This window comes from Prionailurus bengalensis, chromosome A1, assembly GCF_016509475.1.
Source record: "Prionailurus bengalensis isolate Pbe53 chromosome A1, Fcat_Pben_1.1_paternal_pri, whole genome shotgun sequence".
Taxonomy (NCBI): domain Eukaryota; kingdom Metazoa; phylum Chordata; class Mammalia; order Carnivora; family Felidae; genus Prionailurus; species Prionailurus bengalensis.
The window spans coordinates 28,743,242-28,767,050 of NC_057343.1; the positions used below are offsets into that span (position 1 = coordinate 28,743,242).

General features: G+C 37.7%; 1 protein-coding gene across 1 annotated transcript in view; it reads left to right on the forward strand.

The window, feature by feature from the left end:
• VWA8 (von Willebrand factor A domain containing 8) overlaps positions 1–23,809 on the forward strand; it is a 366,373-nt gene that overhangs the window by 57,487 nt on the left and 285,077 nt on the right. The window contains exons 5-9 of the mRNA XM_043579664.1: positions 10,563–10,730; positions 15,086–15,250; positions 15,596–15,645; positions 16,617–16,725; positions 18,924–19,028. Coding sequence (XP_043435599.1) covers positions 10,563–10,730; positions 15,086–15,250; positions 15,596–15,645; positions 16,617–16,725; positions 18,924–19,028 — 597 coding nt within the window. The remainder of the gene's footprint in view (positions 1–10,562; positions 10,731–15,085; positions 15,251–15,595; positions 15,646–16,616; positions 16,726–18,923; positions 19,029–23,809) is intronic.

The following is a 23,809-nucleotide window of genomic DNA, read 5'->3' on the forward strand; positions in this document are numbered from 1 at the left end:
ATTCCAAATACATATTTATTTCAAATAAGCTATCTGGAATTTGGAAGGCATCACCTACAGAAACAAGGCTATTGAGAGTGGCCGAACTCTGTTACTTGCACTAGGCCCTTTGTAACCATATGGTTATAATATGTTCTAATTGTCACTTGGATTGTTGGAAAAGGTCTCCCTATGTTCTGGCCTCTGTGTTAGAACTCAGGCCTCTGCTTCTTACCATGTTGCCATCTTGCTCAGGCCAATTTTTATGTACTTATACGATGTTAACTGCTTGGCAGATTTGTATAATTCATTAAAAAGATCAAGGCACATAATATAATGCTGTAGGTTAACTATAATGGAATTTAAAATAAAATATAAAAATCAAGGCATAAAAACAACTTTTACTGAAACCTCTGTGCTTCATGTGGCTGCGTCTAATCCTCAAAACATCCTTAGGAGGGAGGTGACTTCCCCGTTTCTAAGTAAAGCAACCGAGTCTTGGAGGGCCATGGTCACACAACTGATAAATAGCAGAGGTGGGATTTGAACCAGGATCTGTCCAATTCCAAAGTTTAGGTTCTTTTGTACCATATACTGTTTCCCTGAAAGAACAATGATGATGATACTGCTAATGGCCACAATGACTACAAGGATTATAGTATTGCTAGTAATAACAGCTAATCATTTTGTAAAGCTTTACTGTGAGCCAGAGGTTATGGTCTTCCCCATAATCTGTGAAATAAGCACCATAAATAGTGTAACTTTAGAAAGAAGTGGAGGCTCAGAGAGGTAAAGGACTAACCTAAATTACCCACAGCCTGTAAGTGGTAGAGCAGTGAAAAACCAATTTGATCCTATTCTGATACTTTAAAATAAAGAACTTAAAATGTAAGTGTTTTCGTTTTTCGTTGGCTTCATCAGTGCTGTTACACTGTAGCCATTCTGAGTCATTTGGAACCCTTTGGAGTCTATTTTCATTGAATTATGTTTATATTAATAATAATTTCTATTTATAGATTCGATCGCTTTAAATTTCTTTTTCCAGTACTGCTTTCTTTCATAAATAGTGACATTGTGCCATACCCCTTGAGGATATTCTCATTTAGTAAATGAGGACACAGACCTCCAGACTAATTGTTTGCCTGAGGTCTTGTATCAAATCAGAAGCAAATCTAGAACAGGGGCTTAGACATTTTTTGATTTTTAGGTCATACAGCATCTTTTATCTTGAAACCCTTCATGCCTATGTGTTGGGTTGTTTAAAGCTGTGATATAAGATGGTTTGTCCAGAAGGATTCTTGCTGCATTTTTCTGGTTTCTCTTTGAGGAAATTAGGTCTCTGGAGGTTCTATAGCTTGAAGGGCAGGAAAGGATTCTTATGGTTGATGTATTTTCTACTTTGAGTAACTATCACAAGTATTCATTCTACATAAAATATGTATGCATTGCTCCCTTTTTTTTTTTTAGATTTCAAGAGAAAAAGTATACTACAATTATTTTATTTAAAAATCTGTATAGAAAAATTTTGAAATATGTAGCCTAAATCTCTCCTGCTGATAGTTAAACTTGTTCTGTTCTCTTCTTATAACAAGTGTGGGCATGGATAACTATTATCCTTCATATAAAAATTCTTCCTAAACTTACATAACAGCATCTTTTAACTGAGCCATTACATTTTTATTCCATAAACACTAAAAGCCCTCTGTGAGCCACTTTTGCTCCAGCCTGACATAAAAGGCAGGGTTCTCACCCCCTGAGGACCCGAGAATCTTGCTAGGGAGATGAAACAGGCATATGGGAGAACTAAGAAAACTTCAGCATTGTGGTTCCTCACATATGTGCTGAGCAAACAGAGGGCAAAGAGGGCACCAGTGTAAGAAGGGTAAGATGTTTGGATCTTTCTTGGGCACAAAATTTGTAAAATCTTTTTTTTTCTCATGCATCTCCAATTAAGTTTGAGACTGACAGCAGGGTACAATATGTGCTATTACTTAATGGATTTACTATGTAGCTGTTTTTAACATTCTTCACCGATGTGATGAGATTGTATTAATAAAGTTTGACAGTACTTATTAAAGTATTTTCATCATTCTATAGACTATTTTAAGGAAGACTACAGGAAGAAAGATGATACTGAATTAGTAACTAGCATAATTTCTATAAATTCAGTGATTCAGATTTTGTTACTAAAAAGCATCTTCATAAGGTTTTCTCCTTTTAGCCAGTGTTCTTGCCTACATTAAAAATTTTTCATTTGCATATATATACTGGGTCTATAACCATGTAAATACAGGGCAAGTTGAGAAGAAAGTTAAAAATCTTGGGTGCTCCTTTGCATGATAAGTTTTTTCTTTTTTTTTTTTTTGTAAAAAAAACCCCACTCTTACACATTTATATTCCTCTTCTTATAGTCCTATCTCCTATAGTCCTATAGTAGCCATTCTCATTGCCACTTAAATTGTGTGTAAAATAAGTAAATAATTTAACATTGAGTTAATAAGAAAAAAGCTTAGGAGGATTTTTAAAAATAATATTCTTAATAATGTTGAGGTAAGTTGTGCAATCATAGTTCTTAGTGTTGAAATAGAATTTACAGATTGCATGATTCAGTCTCTCACTTCCAGCAGGTAAAATACCATCATCTTTAGGACAACTGAGAATTAGAGATACTGAGATATGGTGCCTGTTCCAATTGACTCTTTTAGTAAAGCGAACAGGAAGTGAGTGAAGGCTCCTGTTGGGATGGTGGATTGTGGATGGGAAGGGTGATGGATGCATGAGATATTTAGAGGTTACACTTACATTGTTTGAGACATGAGAAGTAATGAATTCTGTATGGCAGAAGAATCAATGAAATTTTAATTGAAAAAGACATCAGGAAAAAGGCCTGATTTAGGAAAGAAGTCATGATTTGATTCAGCATGTTGAGTTGAACACCTGTATGGAGATGTTAAAAACAATATTTGGAAACGGGAGTGTAGAGCTCAGGAGGAAGGTTAGGATCTCACAGTATATTTCTCAAGAATAAGGAAATAAGGAAAATGAAACAACTGTTACCTGTTGTTGTTGCTGTTTAGTTGATGTAGCACATAACATAGCACCTGCCATATAATGGGTACTAGATGAGTGAATGAGGATTTGTGGGAGTAGGCTAGGTCTTTGCCAATGCAGTAACAAGTGAGAAAAGAGGAGGGGAAAAGGTTAAGGGTAGAGCCTTGGGAAATGCTTGCTTTTTTTTCTTTTCTTTTCTTTTCTTTTCTTTTCTTTTCTTTTCTTTTCTTTCTTCTTTTTTTTTTTTTTTAAGAGAGCAGGAGTCAGAGGAAGGGCTGGGGAAAGGCAGAGGGGAAAACCTACTTAATAAATGTTTAAGGCAGAAGATGAAGCATAAGATAAGATCAAGGGAAGAGGGTTGGAAAAAGAACACGAAGATCAAGAAAATACCTGATTTTTGGCTGTTTGATTTTCGATGCTTGCAAGTGAACAGTTTGAGTAAAATAAGGGTAATGGAGGCTTATTAGAGGCAGTGTGTATGTGGACTGTTTTTCAAGGGGCTTGAAGATGAAGAGAGGATCTTAGGTATCAGGAGACTATAGGTTTTATTCAAGTACAGACATGTTGGTAGAAGAGAAAGAATTTGAAAATGCAATTAAGAGGTCATATAGTTGGTGGAAGATTTTGGAGGAGGTGGGAGGGGCTGCCACTAAGCTCAAGGTAGGTAGAGCTAGTCTTAGAGCCAGGGTGGGGGGTGGAGGAGGGGAGGAGTGATTGTCAAGAACAGAAATCAGAGTAGAGTAGAAAGATGAGGACACAGAGGGGCTGTGTGATGGAGGGAAGAAAAGTCATGGAATCTCAGTTCAGATGACTTTAATCATCATGGGAAAGTACTGGACAAAATCATGTGAAGGAGTTGAAAAAGACTGGCAGCTTGGCTTGGCAATAACTTTTATAGGATGTGAAGGAAATTCTTTCTAAATAGTAGTGAGGATTTAGCTGAGGTTGACCAATGTGAATTTGTAGTGGCCTCTCCTCACATTGTATCAGAGATTTGTAATAGAGCTAATGGAAGGAACAAATGTTCCATCTCTAGAACGTTGTGATTGTCTTCCCCAAATCATCCTATGGACTTACGAATTAAGGACTTTTAAAATAAGGTTCTTAAAAGAAGAAGCATATTTACTTGGGGTTTAGTAATTAGGTAAGAAATTGCATAGTTCTCTTATTCTCTTTCTTTTATTCCTTAGTCCCAGACAGGGGATTATAGCCTTTTCAATATATGACACATTGTGGACCTTTCTGTAGGTTAGTAAAGATAGGGCTAACTCATTATTTTTGATAGCTGTGTAGTAGTCCATCCTATTGATTTATTAAGGTATATTTTGCCAATCCTCTAGTGTGGCATTTGGGGTTTTTTTTGCAATTATAAAATTGTTTTCATGTATCACTGTATATTTTCCTGACTATTCTCTTAAGATAAAGTCCTTGAAATAGAATTGCTGGATTAATGAACATAGCCATTTACATTTTTAAAAATATTGTGCCAAATTATTCTTCATAAGGTTGTCATTTTGTACATAGACCAACCACAAATGAGAATGCCAGTTTCCTCTTAACCTTACCAACACTGGGTATTATCATTCTTAAATCTTTGCCAGTTTGAAGTTCTAAAAAGATCTTGTTTTTCCCTGTAGCTCCTTGTTAACCAATGAAATTGAAAATATTTTATTATGGTGTTCATTGGTATTTTATAGCAGTACTATTCATTTCTTAATCTGAAAAAATCTTTTTATATTAAACATCTACTTGGCCTTTGTTATATATGTTGCAAACATTTCTTCTAAGTTTTCAGTCTGTGTTTTAATTTTTTTGTTTACTATATGTAAAAATTTTAATGTAATAATTTTGTCTTTTCTTATTGGCATCTGCTTTTGAATTAGCAGAAAGAATTTCTGTGCTTTAAGATTACTTAAAAAGTCACATGTTTTCATGTAGTAATTATGTGGTTTTACATTTACCATTAAATTTTTTAACTCATTTGGATTCCTTTTCCAAATTCCTAATTTTCACTATTTTGAAATGCCATTTTTCTCATATATTAAAATCTTTAAGAATTTTTGTTAACTAGGTTTTAAATATGGAAAAGGTAGTCCATGTGATCAGGGCAAAAAAAAAATGCACATGGTACACAGGATTCATATGAAAGAATCTCTCACCCCTTATTCTCCTTTCCCAGTGGTTCTTGTTCACACATTAAATTTCTACATATACTACATCATACCACTTTATTCTATTTTGTTCATTTGCCTATGTATTCATTTTTTTCATCTATTTTTTAAATTAAGGTCTCTCCTTTATTCTTTTACAGACCTTCCTGGCAGTGTTTCTAATGAATTATTAAGGGGAAGTTAGAGACATTTAGAAGGCACTGTCAGAAACTGGATCCTTGCCTGATTCGTTTTTCTTACATTAATATTTAGTTGGGGAAAGAAAGAACTTAGGCAATTTTTTGTAAGTAAAATAAAAAACAATTTTGTTAGTGAAACAAACAAAAAAAAAGAAGCTTAAACTAGAGTTTGTTACATTTTCAAAACAATTTATCAAGAAGTGTCAGTTACTGATTGCATCACATAGGGATCATAGTACAATAATGGGTTATGTTGAACTACCTCTTTCTCTAGGTAAATTTAGGCAAAAGACTAGTTCACTGCTACTCGGTTCCAGAGATTTCTTTGATTTGACAATGTACTGCCACTAGGATTTGTAGTAGTAGTCATGGCACTTCTGACTCCAAACGTATGGGTTTTCTGCACCAAGCAGTTCTCCAATTCCCTGCAGACACCAACTGGGTATCCCATAATTTAATTCCATTCGGACACTAACTACCTGGAGTTAAACACAGACCCCACAAGTTAGGGGTCAGTCCAAGACTGGCCCCATTTCAAGATGCCAGTCACAAGTTTGAGTCATCCATACTTCTGACTGTCGGGCTGTATGTAAGTGATTCTCACAACCCCCTCCTCCAGTTTAATAATTTGCTAGAATGGCTCATAGGACTGAGGGAAACACTTCTATTTACTGGTTTGTTATAAAGGACATAGTAAAGGATAGAAATGAATAGCCAGATGAAGAAGTGCATTAGGTGGAGACAGGAAGGGTCCTAAGCGTAAGAGCTTCTGTCCCTCTGGCATTTGCAGTGTGCCACCCCCTGACATGTGGATGTGTTCACCAACCGGGAAGCTCTCCAAATCTTACTGTGTAGTGCTTTTAAGGGGGTTCCAATACATAGACATGAGTCATTAAATAAATCAGTGGCCATTAGTGATTAATTAAATCTTGCCTCTCTCTGGGGCTGGGGCCTAAAGTTCCAGCTCAAACTGTATGGTAGGTTTTTCGGGCAACCAGCCCCAACCCTAAAGCTATTTAGGGGCCATTCAAGATATGTCTTATTTGCATAAACTCAGGTGTGTTTGAAAGAGGTTTATTTTGAATAAAAAAAGACTCCTCTCACCCCTATCACTCAGTAAATTCCAAGGGTTTTAGGAGCCTGCAGCAGGAACTGGGGATGAAGACCAAATATATATTTCTTATTATATCACAATATCACAATTGATTTGAAAAATAATATGAATTTGGGGAAATGTGATTGTAGTTACCTCTAGAAGTCTTTAGGGCACGCTGCAGAGTCACATAAACTTTGAGTTGAATGGAATCGCTTGTGTGTGTATAAATGTATTGTGCAGATTTTGTTTTTCTAAATAGGCACACAACAAATTCCAAGGCCTAGTAAAACTAAACTCCGAAGTTATAATCATCTGCGTTTGCATTATTCATTGACCTCTTCTTCATCGACTCCGTTTCTCCATCACTTAAGGATAGGTTAAAATTTTAGCATTACCATTTTCAAGCTGTATAACCTGTCTTCAGTTGAACAACTGGGTAAGATATTGTGTACTTTGATTTTTTTTAATGTTTATTTTTGAGAGAGAGAGAGAGAGGGAGACAGAGCGTGAGCAGGGGAGGGGTAGATAGAGAGGGAGACACAGAACCCAAACTCAGAGTCAGAGGCAGGGTCCAGCCTCTGAACTGTCAACACAGAATCCAGTGGGGGGCTCAAACTCACAAACACTCAGATCTTGACCTGAGCTAAAGTCCAACGCTTATCCGACTGAGCCACCCTGGCACCCTGATATTGTGTACTTAAGAGGACTGTCATGAAGATTAAATTAAATAACATAAATGGAAGAACTTGATACATACATGCCAGTTATTACTCTGTAGAGACCCTACCACTTTCCCTTTCAGTAGTTGGATCAAACTGTCTCCAACATCAAGTACCAACTTCTTCAGTTTTATTTCAGTAATTATGCACTCTCTTTTCTGTCTTTCTCTACCAGCTCTTCCTCATCACCATTTGAATATGTTCAATTTCTTGCTTCATTAAAAAAAAAAAAAAAGGCTACCATCATCCACACTGTCCCCAGCTGGCAGCAGCCGGCCTCTCCCTTCTTTTCATGGCCATTTTGTAGAATGTTGCTCAACTTGGGCTTGTCTTAGGTTTCCTCATGAGTTGATTGAGATCGTGCATTTTTAGTAAGGATACTGTAGAAGTGATGTTGTATCCCTCTCAGGGCATTATGTTAAAACTTTAGTACGTGAAATTGATACATCTCTTTAGTGGTAATGTTAATTTTGATCACTTGATTAAGGTGGTAACTACCAGCTTCCTCCACCGTTGCATTATTTTTCCCTTTGTCTCTTTGAGTCTCTACAAATATTCCATTTCTCGTCATACTTTTACCCACTAATTTTACCATCCATTGATGATTCTTGTTTCCAGTAGTTACTGTTATGGGGATTTTCTATCAGTTTTTAATAGTAGAGGTTCTTAACTTGCGGTTTCCGTGGTATATATATTTTGTATACATATACATACATATTTCGCTCATGCATTTTACTCGGAGAAGAGATACAGCATTTGTCAGGTTTCCAAGAGGTCTTTAAATAGTATTTTCTTTTTTCATCTATCACTACTTTCTCAACTTTATGGTCACAGCACTTATATCCATTAGAGCAGATGAAAGGAATTCCTTATGTATTTGGCTTCTGTTTCTGGTCTTTCACTGGTAGCTTATTCCACATCTCTCTGAAAAGATTCTGTACATAAGTAACCAAAATATACCTGAGGTGAATAAAAGCAGTAATTGTTGTTGTCTTATGTTGTCTAGACTTTGTCTTCCCTGGCCCACAATTGGGAAACCATTAACTTTTGATACCTATATTTCTAGTTTTATGTCAGAGAACATGTATTTTCATCTTTATGAAGTTTTTAAAAGTCAGATACAGAATTTAGCCTGTCTTGTAACAAAGGTTGATAAAACTTTTTAAAAGAATATTGCCACAGGTTGTGATAGCTTAATTGTAATTGTTTCTCTTTTATTACAAGTTATACTTTCTTGGAGTAAATAGATTCTCGTGAAAGAAAGCTTAATTGAGACCTTAGCTGAAACATGAATTTTTATAAGAAGTAGTTTATGTTTTTATTTTTAATTCCAAAAACATTTCTATGGTTTTGTCTTTTATACAGCTGGCAAAAATGAGTTTCTTATATTTTTGTTTTTTAGGAAATACTATATCACTTATATGCATGCATTTTTTTTTTAAATAAAGGTATTACCACAAGATGGCTAGTTTGGCAGAAAAGAATTAAAATATATGTGATAATTATAATTCTGAAGGATTATGCATGAATTTATGTTATTTAATGGGATGATCATGTTGAGTCTAATGTAGTTTTCATAAAAGTTTATATTGAAAAAATTTTTTTAATGTTTATTTATTTTTGAGAGACAGAGACAGAGCACAAGCAGGGGAGGGGCAGAGAGAGAGGGAGACACAGAATCCGAAGCAGGCTCCAGGCTCCAAGCTGTCAGCACAGGGCCCAATGCGGGGCTTGAACTCACAAACCGTGAGATCATGACCTGAGCCGAAGTCGGTGCTTAACCAACAGAGCCAGCCAGGTGCCCCTAAAAGTTTATATTTTTAAACAATACATAAATATCTGAAATAAACTAAATTCTACAATACAGTGTAAAATTCAACATTTTGTTGCAACAATGCTTGATTAAACAATGTCTGTTTTCTTTTCCACACTTGGAAAGTCAATGCTTTGCTGTTTGAGAAATTTCTTAGGAAATTTCTGGGGGAGCTTGGACTTAGTAGGGAGGAGATCTGAGAGGTAAGGGGGAGCCTGAAGTAGAGAGGTGGTAGAAGGGGTGAGTTCAAGAAATATTAAAGAAGATAAATCATCAAGGACATGGTGATAAATTGAATACAGGAGGTAAGATAGAAATCAAAGATCCTGGCATGGGTAATGGTCTTCCTACCTTAAGTAGAAAGTATGAGAGGAAGAGCAGATTTGGGGGAAAAGATGATGTGCTCAGTGTTGCACAGGGGAGGCTGAGGTGAGCTTGTGGTTGGAGACATCCATGTGATGGGGGGACTGTGGTCGAGCTTGGAGGAGCTCAAGATTAAAGAATCATCTGCATAAAGGTGATTGGAACTTTGTTACTGAGTGAGATTACTCAGGCCAGACCTCATAGAGTAAGAAGAGTTGTGGGTTAAAGATGTGATTCTTGGATTACCTACATAGAATGGACAGGCGGAAAAAGAGAAACAGTTTTGTAAGAGAATGCAGTGGCATGGATGCCGAGGAAGGAGACTTTGAAGGAGAGAGTGAGAACATACATTTAGCACATTAATCCTCTGCCTGTTGTTGAATGAGCAGGAGAAATGTCATTGAGGTTTTCTTCCTCTTTTTCTTAAATCAGATTTTCAAGGGTTTTGACCCAAAAGTAGTTTTTTTCTATTTTGTTCAGGATTTATCAATTAAAGAAAGATATTTTTTTCACATCTTTAGTACATTTTTGTATTATAGTTTTCCTGTCTCTTACCATTTGGGACCCACTTGATTTCCTATTTTTCTCTATTACTAATTTTTTTAACTTTACATGGAAGACTTACAGGACTATGGTTATAACCAGTCTGATGTAAAACCTGACTCTTTCTGGTTTGGTAAGTTTGTAATGTTGTCAGCTTTGAACATTACACTAAAGCTGAATTCATTTTGTTGGTGACTCTGTTTAAAAGCTCACAATCCCTGTGAGTGCTCACCTAGCTTATTTGATCCTCATCAGAAGTTTATGGGATAGATACCCCAGATTGTAATCTTCATTTCTTTGTTCTAGTTAAGGAATTCATTTTCTTGTTTAATTATGTGACTGATTCAAAGACAGCTCCTAGTTGTCTATTTCACCAGGCATATGTATAAAATGTTGCAGCTGAAAGAAAACTCAGAGATCATTTCTTCTCATCTCTCCATTTTATAACTAGTGAAACAGGCCTAAAGAGAGAATCACTTGCCTAAGATTACATGGGCAGATAAAGCAAAATCAAGGTCTGGAACCCAGCTTTCCTGATTTCCTGGTCCCTATAATAACGACCACAAGTGTAATTTGCATTACAAGTAAAATTAGGCCATGCTCTGGAATCTTCAATATGCTCATGTTGCTTTTGTTTCTTGGAAATAGTGTGCGGTTCGTGCAGCCACAGAAGGCAGAACTCTTGTTTTGGAAGGCTTGGAAAAGGCGGAGAGGAATGTTCTGCCTGTTTTGAACAACTTGCTGGAAAATAGGGAGATGCAGCTTGAAGATGGACGCTTCCTAATGTCTGCAGAGCGTTACGACAAACTTCTCCAAGTAAGAAAAGAAAACTCTGGCTCCCTTTTCTTGGCTATTGAGCTATGGATGGTGCTGTTTGTTGTATAAGACATGATTGTATCAGAGTGAGGACAGTGTTCAGGTGGCTCGTGTCTGTGGTGAATTGCTGCAGTTAACGGTCATGAGGTTGCAGTTTCACAAGGTTCTTCGGTTTGCAGATCATATTAGACGACCTCTCAGATTTTTAGTTTGGTTTTTTTTTGCCCATGTAATAACTATTTTTTCTTTTTTCCCTCTCCTTTAAATTCTGTCTTCTCTTTTTCCCTCCTTTCCTATCTTCCTTTTCTGTCCTTCAACAACTATGTACTGAAAGTCTAATGGCTTCTAGACAGTGCTGGGAAGACAGAACTGAATAAAGTGTAGTTCTTGTCCTCCAGAAGCTCAACCTCCAGGAGATATTGCCAGAATTGAATATGATATTTAAAAGATACCTAGATGATCCAAGCTATCCATATCTGATGCCTAGATAATTGTAAGAGCCTCTTAAAAAGCCCCAATTTCATTCTGGCTGCCCCACAGCAGTCAGTGATCACTTTAAAACATGGGACGGATTAGGTCAGACCTCTCTGTTCTAAACCCTCTCCTCGCTATGAAAAAAGTTTTACAATGGAGAATAGGGTCTTGTCTGATCTGGGCTCTTAGTGCCTCTTTGGGCTTATCACCTGCTATCCTTTTTTATTCCACTCCAGCTGATAGTATTCTCTTTACTAAAACTTAAACCTGCTGGGTAGGCATTCTCCTAGTGCTTTGCAAGTCACTTTGCTCTTCCAGAATGGTTTTTCTCCAGATATCTGCCTGGCTCACTTCTATACTCCTTCAAGCCTTTGCTCAAATGTTACATTATTGATGAAGTCTGCTCTCACCTCCTATTTGACATTGCATTGTCCTCTCTGCCCCCATGCTCCCTGACCCTGCTCTATTCATTGCCTTAGTCTTCTGACATCCTACATGATTTACTGACTTGCAATGTTTTAGTTCATTCACTGCCTCCCTCCACTAGATTGCAACTTTCACTAGGGCAGGGCTTTTTGTCACTGATGCTATTTCAAGCTCTTAGAACAATGCCTGGCACTTGGTGGGTGCTCAATAACTATTTGTTGAATGAATGGATGGATAAGTGCAATACTTTAAATGCTGTGATGCCAGTTGATACAAAAAGAAAAACAATAAGAGAGTATGGGGCCCTTTAGAGGCTTTGGAGAAGGGCTTCACGTGACGTCACAAAAGGACAAAAAAGGGCTCATAGAGCCCTTGCTCTAACCGAGAGCTCTGCCTCTGTAGTCCATGACTTAGAGTCTCTCTGACACCTGTGCTGTCATGTGTGACATACATATGTATGCTAATTTTATTGCCCCAAGTTGGCTACAGATTGCTGAAGAGCAGAATCTGTGTCTTATGTTTCTTCTAGATACAGCTAATACAAGCCCAGGACACACTAGGCACTAAATAATACGTGTTGACACCAGAGGGTCTGATTGACCTGATGCTCCAAGGCTAGCAGGACCGGAAATATCTCTTTCTGATTTCCACTGTGCAAGTCTGTTTTCTCAGAAATCTGTCTTGCTATCCTTTTAGCACTGTTTCTTTACTGTTTATGGGAGTTTCTAGATGCTATTTTCATTGTGCGGTATAGTTGTCTTGTTTTGGACCTCTATCTGAAGATGGCATCATGCTAATATAATTAGAAGGGGATAATTGAGGATTTAATTGCTAAGAAAAGTTAAATTTATTCATTCACTCATATTGTTATAGTTAATTTACTAAAAGACGATTCTTTATTTAAATTTATTTTAAATTTTAATTAATCTTTTACAAATAAAATGACTTCAAATAAATATATTAATTTATATTTATTGCTTTTAGAGTAGATAGATATTGGTGTATGCAAGACATTTTCTCTTTAGATACTTTCTAATTATAAAATAACTATTATTTGCCCCTGTATAGTTATTTGCTATCTTTTTTTAGTTATTTCCCATTTTTAATAGATTTTTAAAAAAATATTTATTTTTGAGAGAGGGAGAGAGCACAGGAGAAAGTAGGGGAGGGGCAGAGAGATAGAGAATCTCAAGCAGGCTCTGCACTGTCAGTGCAGAGCCCAATGGGGAGGCTCAAGTTCACAAACCACGACATCATGACCTGAGCCGAAATCAAGAGTCAGACACTTACATGTGCCCCATTATGTGCCATTTTTAGTAAATGATTTAGAGTTTAGTAAATGATTTCATATTCAGAAATGGATTTTTTTTTAAGTATAGAAGTTACTTCACAATAAAAGTTTGATATATTCTTTGTGTGAGAATTTTTGCAGAGTTATTGAACATTTTACTTTATGTAAGAATTTGAGATACGGGGTCAGGAGGGTTTTAGTATACAAGGAGTGCTTGTTATTATTGAGAAGGATGTATTACATTGTTTTTCCCAATGTAAATATCAGTATAAATACATAGTTTTAATTCATAATTGTCATTTCTATATTTATAGAATCTGTCTCATAGGAATGTCATAGAATATAGGCAAGATCCCTTCACAGAACATCACCACCTTAACACAATTTCTATGATAAAAGGATTTCAACACCATTTAAGTCCCACTTATTTCTAGCTAGATTCAATGTACTAAATTTGAATGTTTCAAAATGTTAATGGTTTCATAGAGGTGTTTGTAGTAGAATTTTGTTGTTATGGAAACGGATATAATCAGTCTGTATAAATTTCATTTATATCCAGATTATTATTTTTGGGTAAGTGGAAAATAAAAATATTTAGCTCTCTGAAGATTACACTCTTGGCTTTTCAGATGGTCTAGATCCAGACTCTTGTTTTCTAGCACATGTGACATAGTATCACTGTTAGTCCTGTTAATTAAGTGTGGGGTCATAGGTTTGGTTATGTTTTTAAATTACTTCATGCAATCAAAAAACATTTGTCCTATTATGTTTAAGAGGTAATAAGTCCTCTCATGAGCCTGGATCCAGCATGAGGTGGTAATGAACAGAAGTCAATGCACACATGCATAGTGGTAGAAGCTTGCATAGGATAGAGCGGAGGGGTACAAAAATGGTTCTGATGGAGGGAGAGGTTAGAAAGAGGCCCACTTTAGTGACGATGTTCTTTGTGCTGAGCTTTAAATGATGCTTGTATTTCTGCTGTGCGAAGTGGAAAGGCGTTCCAAGCAAGTGGGGCAGTGTTGGTGAAGCAGCATGGTGTGTCTGGAGAGCCACCATTGTGACATGGACTGGAGCACAGGGTTGGGGAAGGCAGGCTAGGGGGTGGCTATGCAGTGGTTGATGAGACTAGGAGATTCGGACATGAATCCGGCCAGGAAGGGCCTTGAGTGTCCGTTAAGAGTTTCTACACTGTCATATGGGCTGCATCCCCCCACCCCCCGAAGATATACTGGAAACTGAGGACTTGTCTCTCTGAATGAACATGTACATGTTCTTATAAACTTTATAAGTTCCAACAGCTGAGGACAGTGAAGAGCCATCGATAGGGTCAGGCAGAGAGGGAAGACATGACATCTAACCGGTGCCCACTGTGGACCAGTTGCTTTCAAACGGCCATAGTAATGCTGGTGATATTATTCCCACTTTATGGATGACAAAGCTGAGCGTCAGAGGGTATAATAACATGCTCTTGGTCACTTCACTAGAGTTTATGCTGAGCGCTAGAGCCAGCATTTATCACTCCAAACCCTGTGCTATTTCCATTCTCAACTCCAAAATATGCTAGTTGCTGGACGATGGGGAGTTACAGAATTCCTTTGAACATCAGTTTGCTCATCCATAAAAAGGAATTAAGTGTTTATTTGCATTCTGGTAAAAGTTAAATGAGTAAAATTCTTTGAAAGTACTTACCGTGTAGTGAGTTTTTAGCACATGTTGGTTGTTATTATTAATATGCCTTGGCAGAAATGTACCCATACATGTAGTTGTGTATTTGAGGTCCACGGGGCAGTCTCTTCTCTGCCAGTAAGCGGTAAGTCTGTCTAGGACTACCTTTTTACATTCTCTGGTCTGAACCAGTATATTTTCTGACTCTTCTCACTCAGTTTCTCTGTGTTAATGACTACAGCTTGGAGGTCTGACCCACATTTTTCTTTGTTCCTTGATGTGTTAGCTACTTGTCTGTTCCACAACAGTTTTCATGTCATGAGCCTTCCCTGGCACTTTTCTCCTGATTTGACTTTGCTTCCTTCCTTGATGGTTTGGTCTTGAGGTTGTTCTCAAATACACTTTACTCAGCAGTCAGGGCCTAAATTCCGCAGCCGGGCAACTCTTGCAGTTGTAATCTGCATCGTTGGTGCTGTGAGTTTTGATCTCTTTCTTTTAGGATCATACCAAAACAGAGTTGGATGCCTGGAAGCTTGTTCGAGTTAGTGAAAACTTCCGAGTCATTGCCTTGGGTTTGCCAGTGCCTAAGTACTCTGGGAATCCCTTAGACCCCCCGCTCCGTTCTCGATTTCAGGCCAGAGATATTTATTATCTACCCTTTAAGGTAAGTACGAACAAGAATAATTTATTTTTTAAACATTTTATCTATTTGTATTTGGTTACTATAAAAATGTTACTAGGTTTATATGTCCCTCTCAGTAGTTAATGGAGAGAAAAGGATATGGGGTAAAGAAAATCTCTGGAAATTCAGAAGAAAAATTATTGGGGCATTACTTATGTGATGGGCTTAAAAAGGCTAATTTTTAGAAAATGATGCGTATCAAACAATGCTTTTTTTGCTATTACTTACATAGTGTCTGCTTAATTAAAAGTATGAAGTGTGTCCATAAAATTTGCATTTAATTTGTTACATTCCTTATTGATTTGGTATGTTTCTGTGTTATTTTAGGACCAACTTAAACTGTTATATTCAGTTGGAGCCAATGTTTCTGCTGAGAAGTAAGTATTTCTGCTACACACACACACACACACACACACACACACACACACGCACACTTTTATATAAATATCTGGACACTTAACATTGAATTTGTTTATTTGTTTTGCACATTGATTAATTCATCCATTCAACAACTATGCTCTGAAGAATTTTTTAGTAACTGTGGTAAGTGCTGATGATAAAGTTAATAAGACATGATCTTTGGAGACAAGAAACTCAAGATCTAGTAGAGTTTAAAGACATGAGCATACATTAGTTTAGCATTATATAGTAAGGGCCATGATTTCAAAAAGGCATTGGCATTTGAGAAGCGTCCTAAAGAATGAGTAGGCTTTTGCCATATAAAGAATGGAATTAATGAATCCTAAGAAATTATTTTTAAAGCATGGGATATGAGAATGTATGTCTTGTTCTTGTGGCTATAAAAAACTCTTGGTGGCTGGGGTTCAGGTTTGGATTGAGAAGGGAGGGAGGTGAGGCTGGCAGGATAAATTTGGGCCAGGTTGTGAAAAACCTCACATGTTGTGATAGATTTAAGAAATATACCTGTGTATCTAGTCAGCCTCTGAGTTTTAAACAGAATATGAAGCTGTTGTTTCTTAAGAATTTAATAGTAAGCATCAGGGTGCCTGGATGGCTCAGTCAGTTAAGCGTCTGACTGGCTCAGGTCATGATCTCACAGTTTGTGGGTTCGAGCCCCATGTTAGGCACTGTGTTGACAACTCAGAGCCTGGAGCCTGCTTTGGATTTTGTGTCTCCCTCTCTCTCTGCTCTTCCCCTGCTCATGCTCTGTCTCTCTCTCCTTCAAAAATAAGTAAGCATTAAAAAAAATTTTTTTAAAAGAATTTAATAGTAAATCAATTTTATATCAATTAAGATGCCTCAGCTATTTTATGTTTAACAAGTGAATGCATTTTATGCATTAAAACTATTAGAATAGCATTTAACATTACTTAATTTTTTCCCCTAGAATCTCTCAGCTCTTGTCCTTTGCCACCACTCTCTGTTCCCAAGAATCTTCTACTCTCGGACTTCCAGATTTTCCTTTAGATAGTTTACCAGCTGCAGTTCAAATCCTGGTATGTATAAAATAAATTAATGACTTGTATACCCAAATGTGGCAAAGAGAACTTAAAAGTTAATCCTTGGGGATTCATCATTTCAGTTTGCCTTGTCATATTCCTCTATAAATATTACAAGACCTGAGATTCGCTGACCCATGCTGTGCAGTATACTGTACGGAGACCAGCAATGTGTTGTGAGCCCTTACTGAGCTCATAGCCTAGGAGGGAGGTAGGTAGACATGCAGTTCAGGTAAAAACTCCACAGAGAGAAGGATGACTCAGCCTGGAGAGGCCTGAGGAGCCTGCAGAGGCGGCCTGCAGCCTGAGGCAGGGAGCTGGGACTTTCGCACTCAGGCACCAGCAGTCGTTGGTCAGTGGGTCATCACAAGGGACACAAATTTCCAGGCATTAGCTGCTCTCTTGGCTGTGAGCAAAGCTGGCTTTGGGAGTTCAAAAGTAGTCTTCTTTAAAAGCCCTGCAGCAGCTAGCTGTTGAAAGGGAAAGGTGGGAAGCTTAGAAAAGATAAAAACAGATCCGAGGTGTTTGGTAGAGCGTAAACATTGTCCACTACAGTTTAACAAAGGTCGTGACAGTCGTGTCAAGATTGTTGGAAATGCCCTCCAGGCAGAGGGAACAGCATGCACAGAGGTGTTGAATCACAAACGGGCTTGGTATGTTTGAAGAATGATAAGTTGTATCGTTAGAGCAAGCGTGTAGGGTGAAGAGAGAGGTGAGAACTTTATTGTGAAGTGTTTTGCATGGTGAGTGAAGTTGTCTGGATTTCATGGTGTGGAAGAAGTGGCCTGTTAGATATTACTAAGTAGGTGAAGCGTGGAGTAATCAGTTCTATGGTGGAGGAAGATACCTCTGTGGGCAGGGAGGAGGGACGGGGAAAGCCTGGTTGCATACGGACCTAATAGGAAACTGTTGTAACAGTCAGTGAGAGACTGTGCTAAGGAGAGTGTAATCCCAGGTAGTAGGGATACTGCCGAGACAAGAGACTTATTTTTAAACTTTTGTTCCTATTCATTTAGGTTTCCTGAGACTCAGTGAGTTAGGTTTCACAGGTATTGTTCGCACTGTCCTCTGTGTTTAGAACAGCTTTTCTCTTCCTTTTTACCACGTCTTCTGCTTTTTGTTCTTTTTGTTTTTGCTTGGAACATTTTACTTTGATAGTTCTCAAATCTAAAAATAAAAGTTCAAAAACAGTAAAATGAACATCTATAACCCCTTCAAGTAGAATCACCAATTTTTAACATATTGCCACATTTGTTTGCTCTCTCTTTTCCGAACCATTTGAAAGTAAATTATGATCAGTATTTTTATATACTTTAGTATGCAACTTGGAAGAAGTCGTAAGACGTTCTTCCACATAACCAGAACCATTATCACACCCTTCAGTATGTTGACAGAAATGCTATAATATCATCTACAGGACAACCTATGCTGAAATTTCTCTAATTGTCCCTGTTGGGAAAGCAGTTTAACTTGGAGAAAACTTTTGAGAATAATAAACACTTTCTAACTTTGTAGTTATAACTGTGAAACTAAGTAAATGTGGACGTGATTAACTCAGATTAGGAATGGGGGCACCTGGGCGGCTCAGTCAGTTATGCATCCGACTTCAGCTCAGGTCATGATCTCACTGCTTGTGGGTTCAAGCCCCGTGTCAGGCTCTGTGCTGACAGCTCAGAGCCTGGAGTCTGCTTCAGATTCTGTCTCCCTTTCTCTCTTCCCCTCCCCACCCATACACTCTCTCTCTTTCAAAACTAAATAAACATGAAAAAACAAGGAATACAAGTAAAGAGCATACTTTGGGATGAATAGGGTAGGGAGACGTGTTCAGACATGTAGTTTCAGGCATGTTGAATGGAGGTCAATGGGATATCTAAAGGGTCACATTTGGGCAATTGAGAATTCGAGTCTAGAGCTCAGGACCAGATACTGAGACATGGGAGCCATTAACAGATAGATGGTAGCTGAAAGATGGGGGTGGGTAGGCTTACCCAGTGAAAGGGTGTGGAACAGGAAAAGAAGAGGGAGTAATGAATATTTTTTGTGGACTTGTGGAAAATATGAGAAACCTCTTGGTTATTTTTTATAATCATATATACATTTTGGATATGTCATATATGTCAAATATGCATTTCAGATAAATTTTTTGTGATTATTTTGGATGTTCTTCATCCCTGTGTATTTTTGCTCCTAAATAGGATTCCTTTCCTATGATGTCAATCAAACATGCAATCCAGTGGCTTTATCCATACACTATCTTGCTAGGACATGAAGGGAAAATGGCTGTGGAAGGTGTTTTAAAAGTAAGTATCTGCTTCACTTTTCTTTCTTTTTCCATTTCTCTTCTTGTCCCTTCTCTTCCCTTCTTCCATTTCTCTCTTCCTCCTCCTTCCTTCTTTTTCTCTTTCTGTCTTTCCCATGCCTTCCCTTACTTTTCCTTCCCTTTTTCTTCTAGACTTGGAGCCACTGGCATGCGAGTGACAGGGAAGCAAGTACAGAGGTGGCTACTGTGGTTGGGATACTGGTTGTATTGAACAAATGAGTAAATCAGTTGAGGAAATGAGTGAATAAATTGAGGATTATAAGAGCTATGTTTCTTACCATTGGGAAAGGAATTTATAAGCATAGAAAGGGAGAAGAAAAGAAAGACCCCTGAGGTGTTAGATTGGAATTGGAGGAATCAGTATGAACTCATGTGTTTTTTTAAAATATTTTAATATATATAATCAGAGTAATAGATATAGATACTGTGTATGTATGAGTATACAGACACATATTTTCTAGCTCTGTCCCCTTAAGAGGGCCTGAAAACTATGACATTCCAGTGGCAATGATCATACCAAGTGCCAAGACATTGGTTTCTAAATACCACACTTCCTAAAAGGAATCAGGATTCCTAGAAAATAGTGCTGGTTCAAGGCTCAGCACAGGGAAAGTTCATGATGAACCTGGATCATCTTATTGTGCCCAAAAGTAAGGAAATGTTTAACAAATGATGTTAACATACCAAAGTGACAGAGGAGCCAGTTTGAGGTGGCCCCCATTGGCCAAAATGTGGGACAATTTTAGCATGAAAATAAACAAAGATAGCAATTGATTATAAACCATTGAACAAAATGGGAATCCCTGAGTTCATGTTGATACAAATGAGTAAATAAAGGGGGAGAAGAAAAAATTCTTCTTAATATAGAACACCTATGAATAAATGCAGAAAAGTCACCATTTGGCAGCCACCAGTGTGGAAGTTGATTTAGGTAGGAGTCATCAAAGGTTTTAAAACTGGTGGGTGGAGGGTCTATGAAGAATAGGATATTGATGTAATCTAAGAATATCTCCTACCAAAATACTCACTTGACTACAAAACAAAAAAATGGCATTTTTATAGTAAATACCAACTTGACCAGGTAGGACAAATCGACATTATGTGTCTCTTGACTGTTGAGCTGAGAAGGGCTCAGCCTCATTTCAGGATATTCTGGATAAGAATTTATTGCATGAATTTGGCCATGAGAAAGTATTGTATAGACCTAGGTTGAGGGCCCTCTTACATAATGAGAGGCCTTTATTCTTTAGCATTGTCCCGTTCATAAAAGAAAAAGAAAAACTGAAAGACTGCTTTAGATTGAAAGAGACTAAAGAGATATGACATGTGATCCTGTGTTGGATCCTGGACCAGATAGGAAAACATGACATTGTTAGCACATTTGGTTAAAGTTGATATGGTCTGTGGATTGAATGACAGTGTTCTATTAAAATGATTTCCTGATTTGGAAGCTTATGTGGTGAATATGTTGGCCACAATTCTTGTTTTAGCAAATATGAACTAGAATATTCAGGGATGATGGAGCATCATATCTGTGGCTTGCCCTTAAATGGTTCAGAAAAAGACCAATTATAATGGGTGTGTTAGGGATGCTGGCGGCAAGAGGGAGGTAATAAATATGCTAAAATGGTAATCTTTGAAAAATCTGAGTGAAGGCAAAATAGAAGTTCTTTCTACAACTGTCCTGTAACTTTCCTGTAAGTTTGAAATTATTTCAAGATAAAAAATTTTACAAAGTGAATATCCATTATAACTCATTTCAAAATAAAAAAAAAATTAAACAAATATAACACTTAAAATTTATCTGCCTGTAACTTAAATTATTAACTTGAAAAGTAAGGACTTTATATAAAACTATGGAAATTGCTTGTAGACCTGTCATTTAAATTAATGAAGTTCTTATTTTTGTCAGAGTGGTTCATAATATATGGAGTTGATTTTCTTTCAAAATACAGATGCCATAATTTCCTCATTGTATAGTTAATGGTAGTGTTTTCTAAAGGGCCAATCACAATATATATCTTATGACTATATATTTAAATGGGTTTAACTCCTGGCAGGAATTTATTGACTTACCCAAATTCTTTTTTACAACAGACAGTTTTTGTTTTTCTTTTGCAGTTTGGCTCAAAGAGAAGATCTCTAAGGAGTAGGTAGAATGTGAACACTAAGCTGTTGGCTCTGTGTATAGGCCCTTCATTTCCTGGAGGCCAGGAGTTTACAACCTTACGTAAATGGAGTGGTATTTGTTTCTCCCTTATTCCAATATCTACAAGGGGAGTACAGAAAGAGGTATTCTTTATGCAGCTACTAATAGTGAGAAGAACTTGGAAGTAGATGCTAGGTACTTCAGCAGGTGTTTCCCACATACCAGCTAGCCAAAGAAACATTATTTTCATTTATTGGTGATGTCAATAATGATAACAATAATAGTAACAATAAAAAAATAAAACTAATGAAAAGTTATTCCCCATAGATGCTGAGAAGTATCATTGGGGATAGAATCTAAATGAAAAGCATAAAGAAGCAAGGAGAAAATATAACCATATAGTTCACTTTAAGTTTATTCTAGACATTGACAAAAAGAACTAGAATTCATCTTTGATTTAATCAACATCTGAACTAAGTTGGCATTGGTCATTGAATAGAGCACCTAGTGTTGATGAAAAAGGCTGTGATTCCAGATGTGCTCCCTCATTGCCCCTCAGCACAATTCCCAATGCCTGGAGAACAATGGTAGGTAGATAGGGATGAAGAAGATGTCATGGGAATGTCTGATAAAATGAAGCAAAGTAAACTTTTTCATGACAGAGCTGAGAGAAGATATTCAGTGCCTAGAAAAGTCAGTTATGAACCAAGGCCTTTATTTTTATAAAGAAGCCACTTTGATGTGTTTCTGAGCTCTTATTTAAAAAACTAATCACACAAATTAGACTTCCAGTGATGATAGTGGAGTAGGAAGATCCTAAGCCCACTTTGTCCCACAGATACAACTAGATAACACCCACATTCGTGTAAGTAACCCAGAAAACAACCCAAAGACTGGGAGAACACACTATCCACAGTTAAATGAAGAGAAGAGAGCACATTGAAGTGAATAGGAAGGGTGAAGATGTGGTCGGGAGCTAAATGGCGGGACTGTTTGTGGAGCAGAGGGATGTCTTGGGCACAAAAGAGGGGAAAAGAGCAGACCCTCACACCAGGCATCCCAGGCATGGGAGACCAGCAAAGGGAAGATGAATCTCCATAACATTTGGCTTTGAAAACTAGAGGGGCTGAATTTTGCAAGTTCTTATAATTAGCAGGGCTTACCATGTGGAACTTTGAAAATCTGTGGGCTCAGCTCTGGGAGGGTGATAGGAATCTAAGTCCCCACCATTGTAGAAACAGCATGACAAATAGCCCCACAGAGATACAGCATAGAAACAGCAGTTTGGAAAATGCTGGGGTATATGGGAGGATTTGTTTGCCAATTTCAGAGCACATGCTGGAGGGGTAGGGATCTTTGGGAGACTTCCTCAAGAACAAAAGAGCTGGCAAATACCATTTTCTTCCCCCACCCTCCCAGCCTAGATACATGGCCATCTTTAAGAACCAGCACAGCACCAACATGCCCTGCCTAACTTGCTAAGAGTGCACCCAGGTCCTGCATTCTGTGGACACAACCCCTGCAGTGCATCCTTGGCCAGAGCACACCTAAAGTGGTGCCACAGGATGGCAGTGTGCAAGCAGTCCCAACTGTGAGCACCACTCCAAAGTGACTCTTGCCCCAGAGAGAGGAGAAGATAATTGCACACACTAGTCCAACTGCAGTCCCAGTCATGGTCTGGAGGCAGACATCTGGTTGATTGCGGACTCTGCCCACCGACAAAAGCTTCTCAAGGGACAACACAGGGAAAGCACTCTGCAGTTTGGTGCCACTGCATCTCTGGCAAATCCCTGGTCTGACTCAAATCAAGGCCAAGGCAGCCTCAGGCTGGCTCACTAACAACACAGGGATCCAACCCTGCCCACAAGGCAAAAAGACACATTGCAAATGACTGGATTGAAGGCAAAAGTGGCTCAGCCAAAACAGTAGGGTGCACACAACACACATAGGAGACACCTGAAGTGCCAGGTCTTGGTAAATAGGGGACATTGCACTGAAGAGCACTATAGATCTTCTTCATAAGGCCACTACTTTCAAGAGTAGGAGATGTAGCTGAGTTTCCTGACACATGAAAACAGACACAAAGAGTTAGACAAAATGAGTAGACAGAGGAATATGTCCCAAATGAACAAACAGGACAAAATCACAGCAAGAAAGGTAAATAAAATGAAAATAAGTAATATGCCTGATAGAGAATTTAAAGTAATGTTCATAAAGATGGTCACTGGACTTGAGAAAAGAGTGGACGACATCAGCGAGACCCTTACCAAAGAGATAGAAAACAAACAAACAAAAAACAATCAGATGAAGAACTCAATAACTGAAATTTAAAATACAGTAGGTAGAATAAATAGTAGATTAGAGAAGAAGAATGATCAGTGACCTGGAAGACAATAACACTGAACAGGAGAAAGAGAAAAGCATAATAGAAATGAAAATAGACTTAGGGAAATCAGCAACACCATCAAACATAATAACATTTGCAACATAAGAAAGAAAGAAAGAAAGAAAGAAAGAAAGAAAGAAAGAAAGAAAGAAAGAAAGAAAGAAAGAAAGAAAGAAAGAAAAGGAAGAAAGGGAAGAAAGAAAGGAAGAAAGAAACAAAGAAAGAG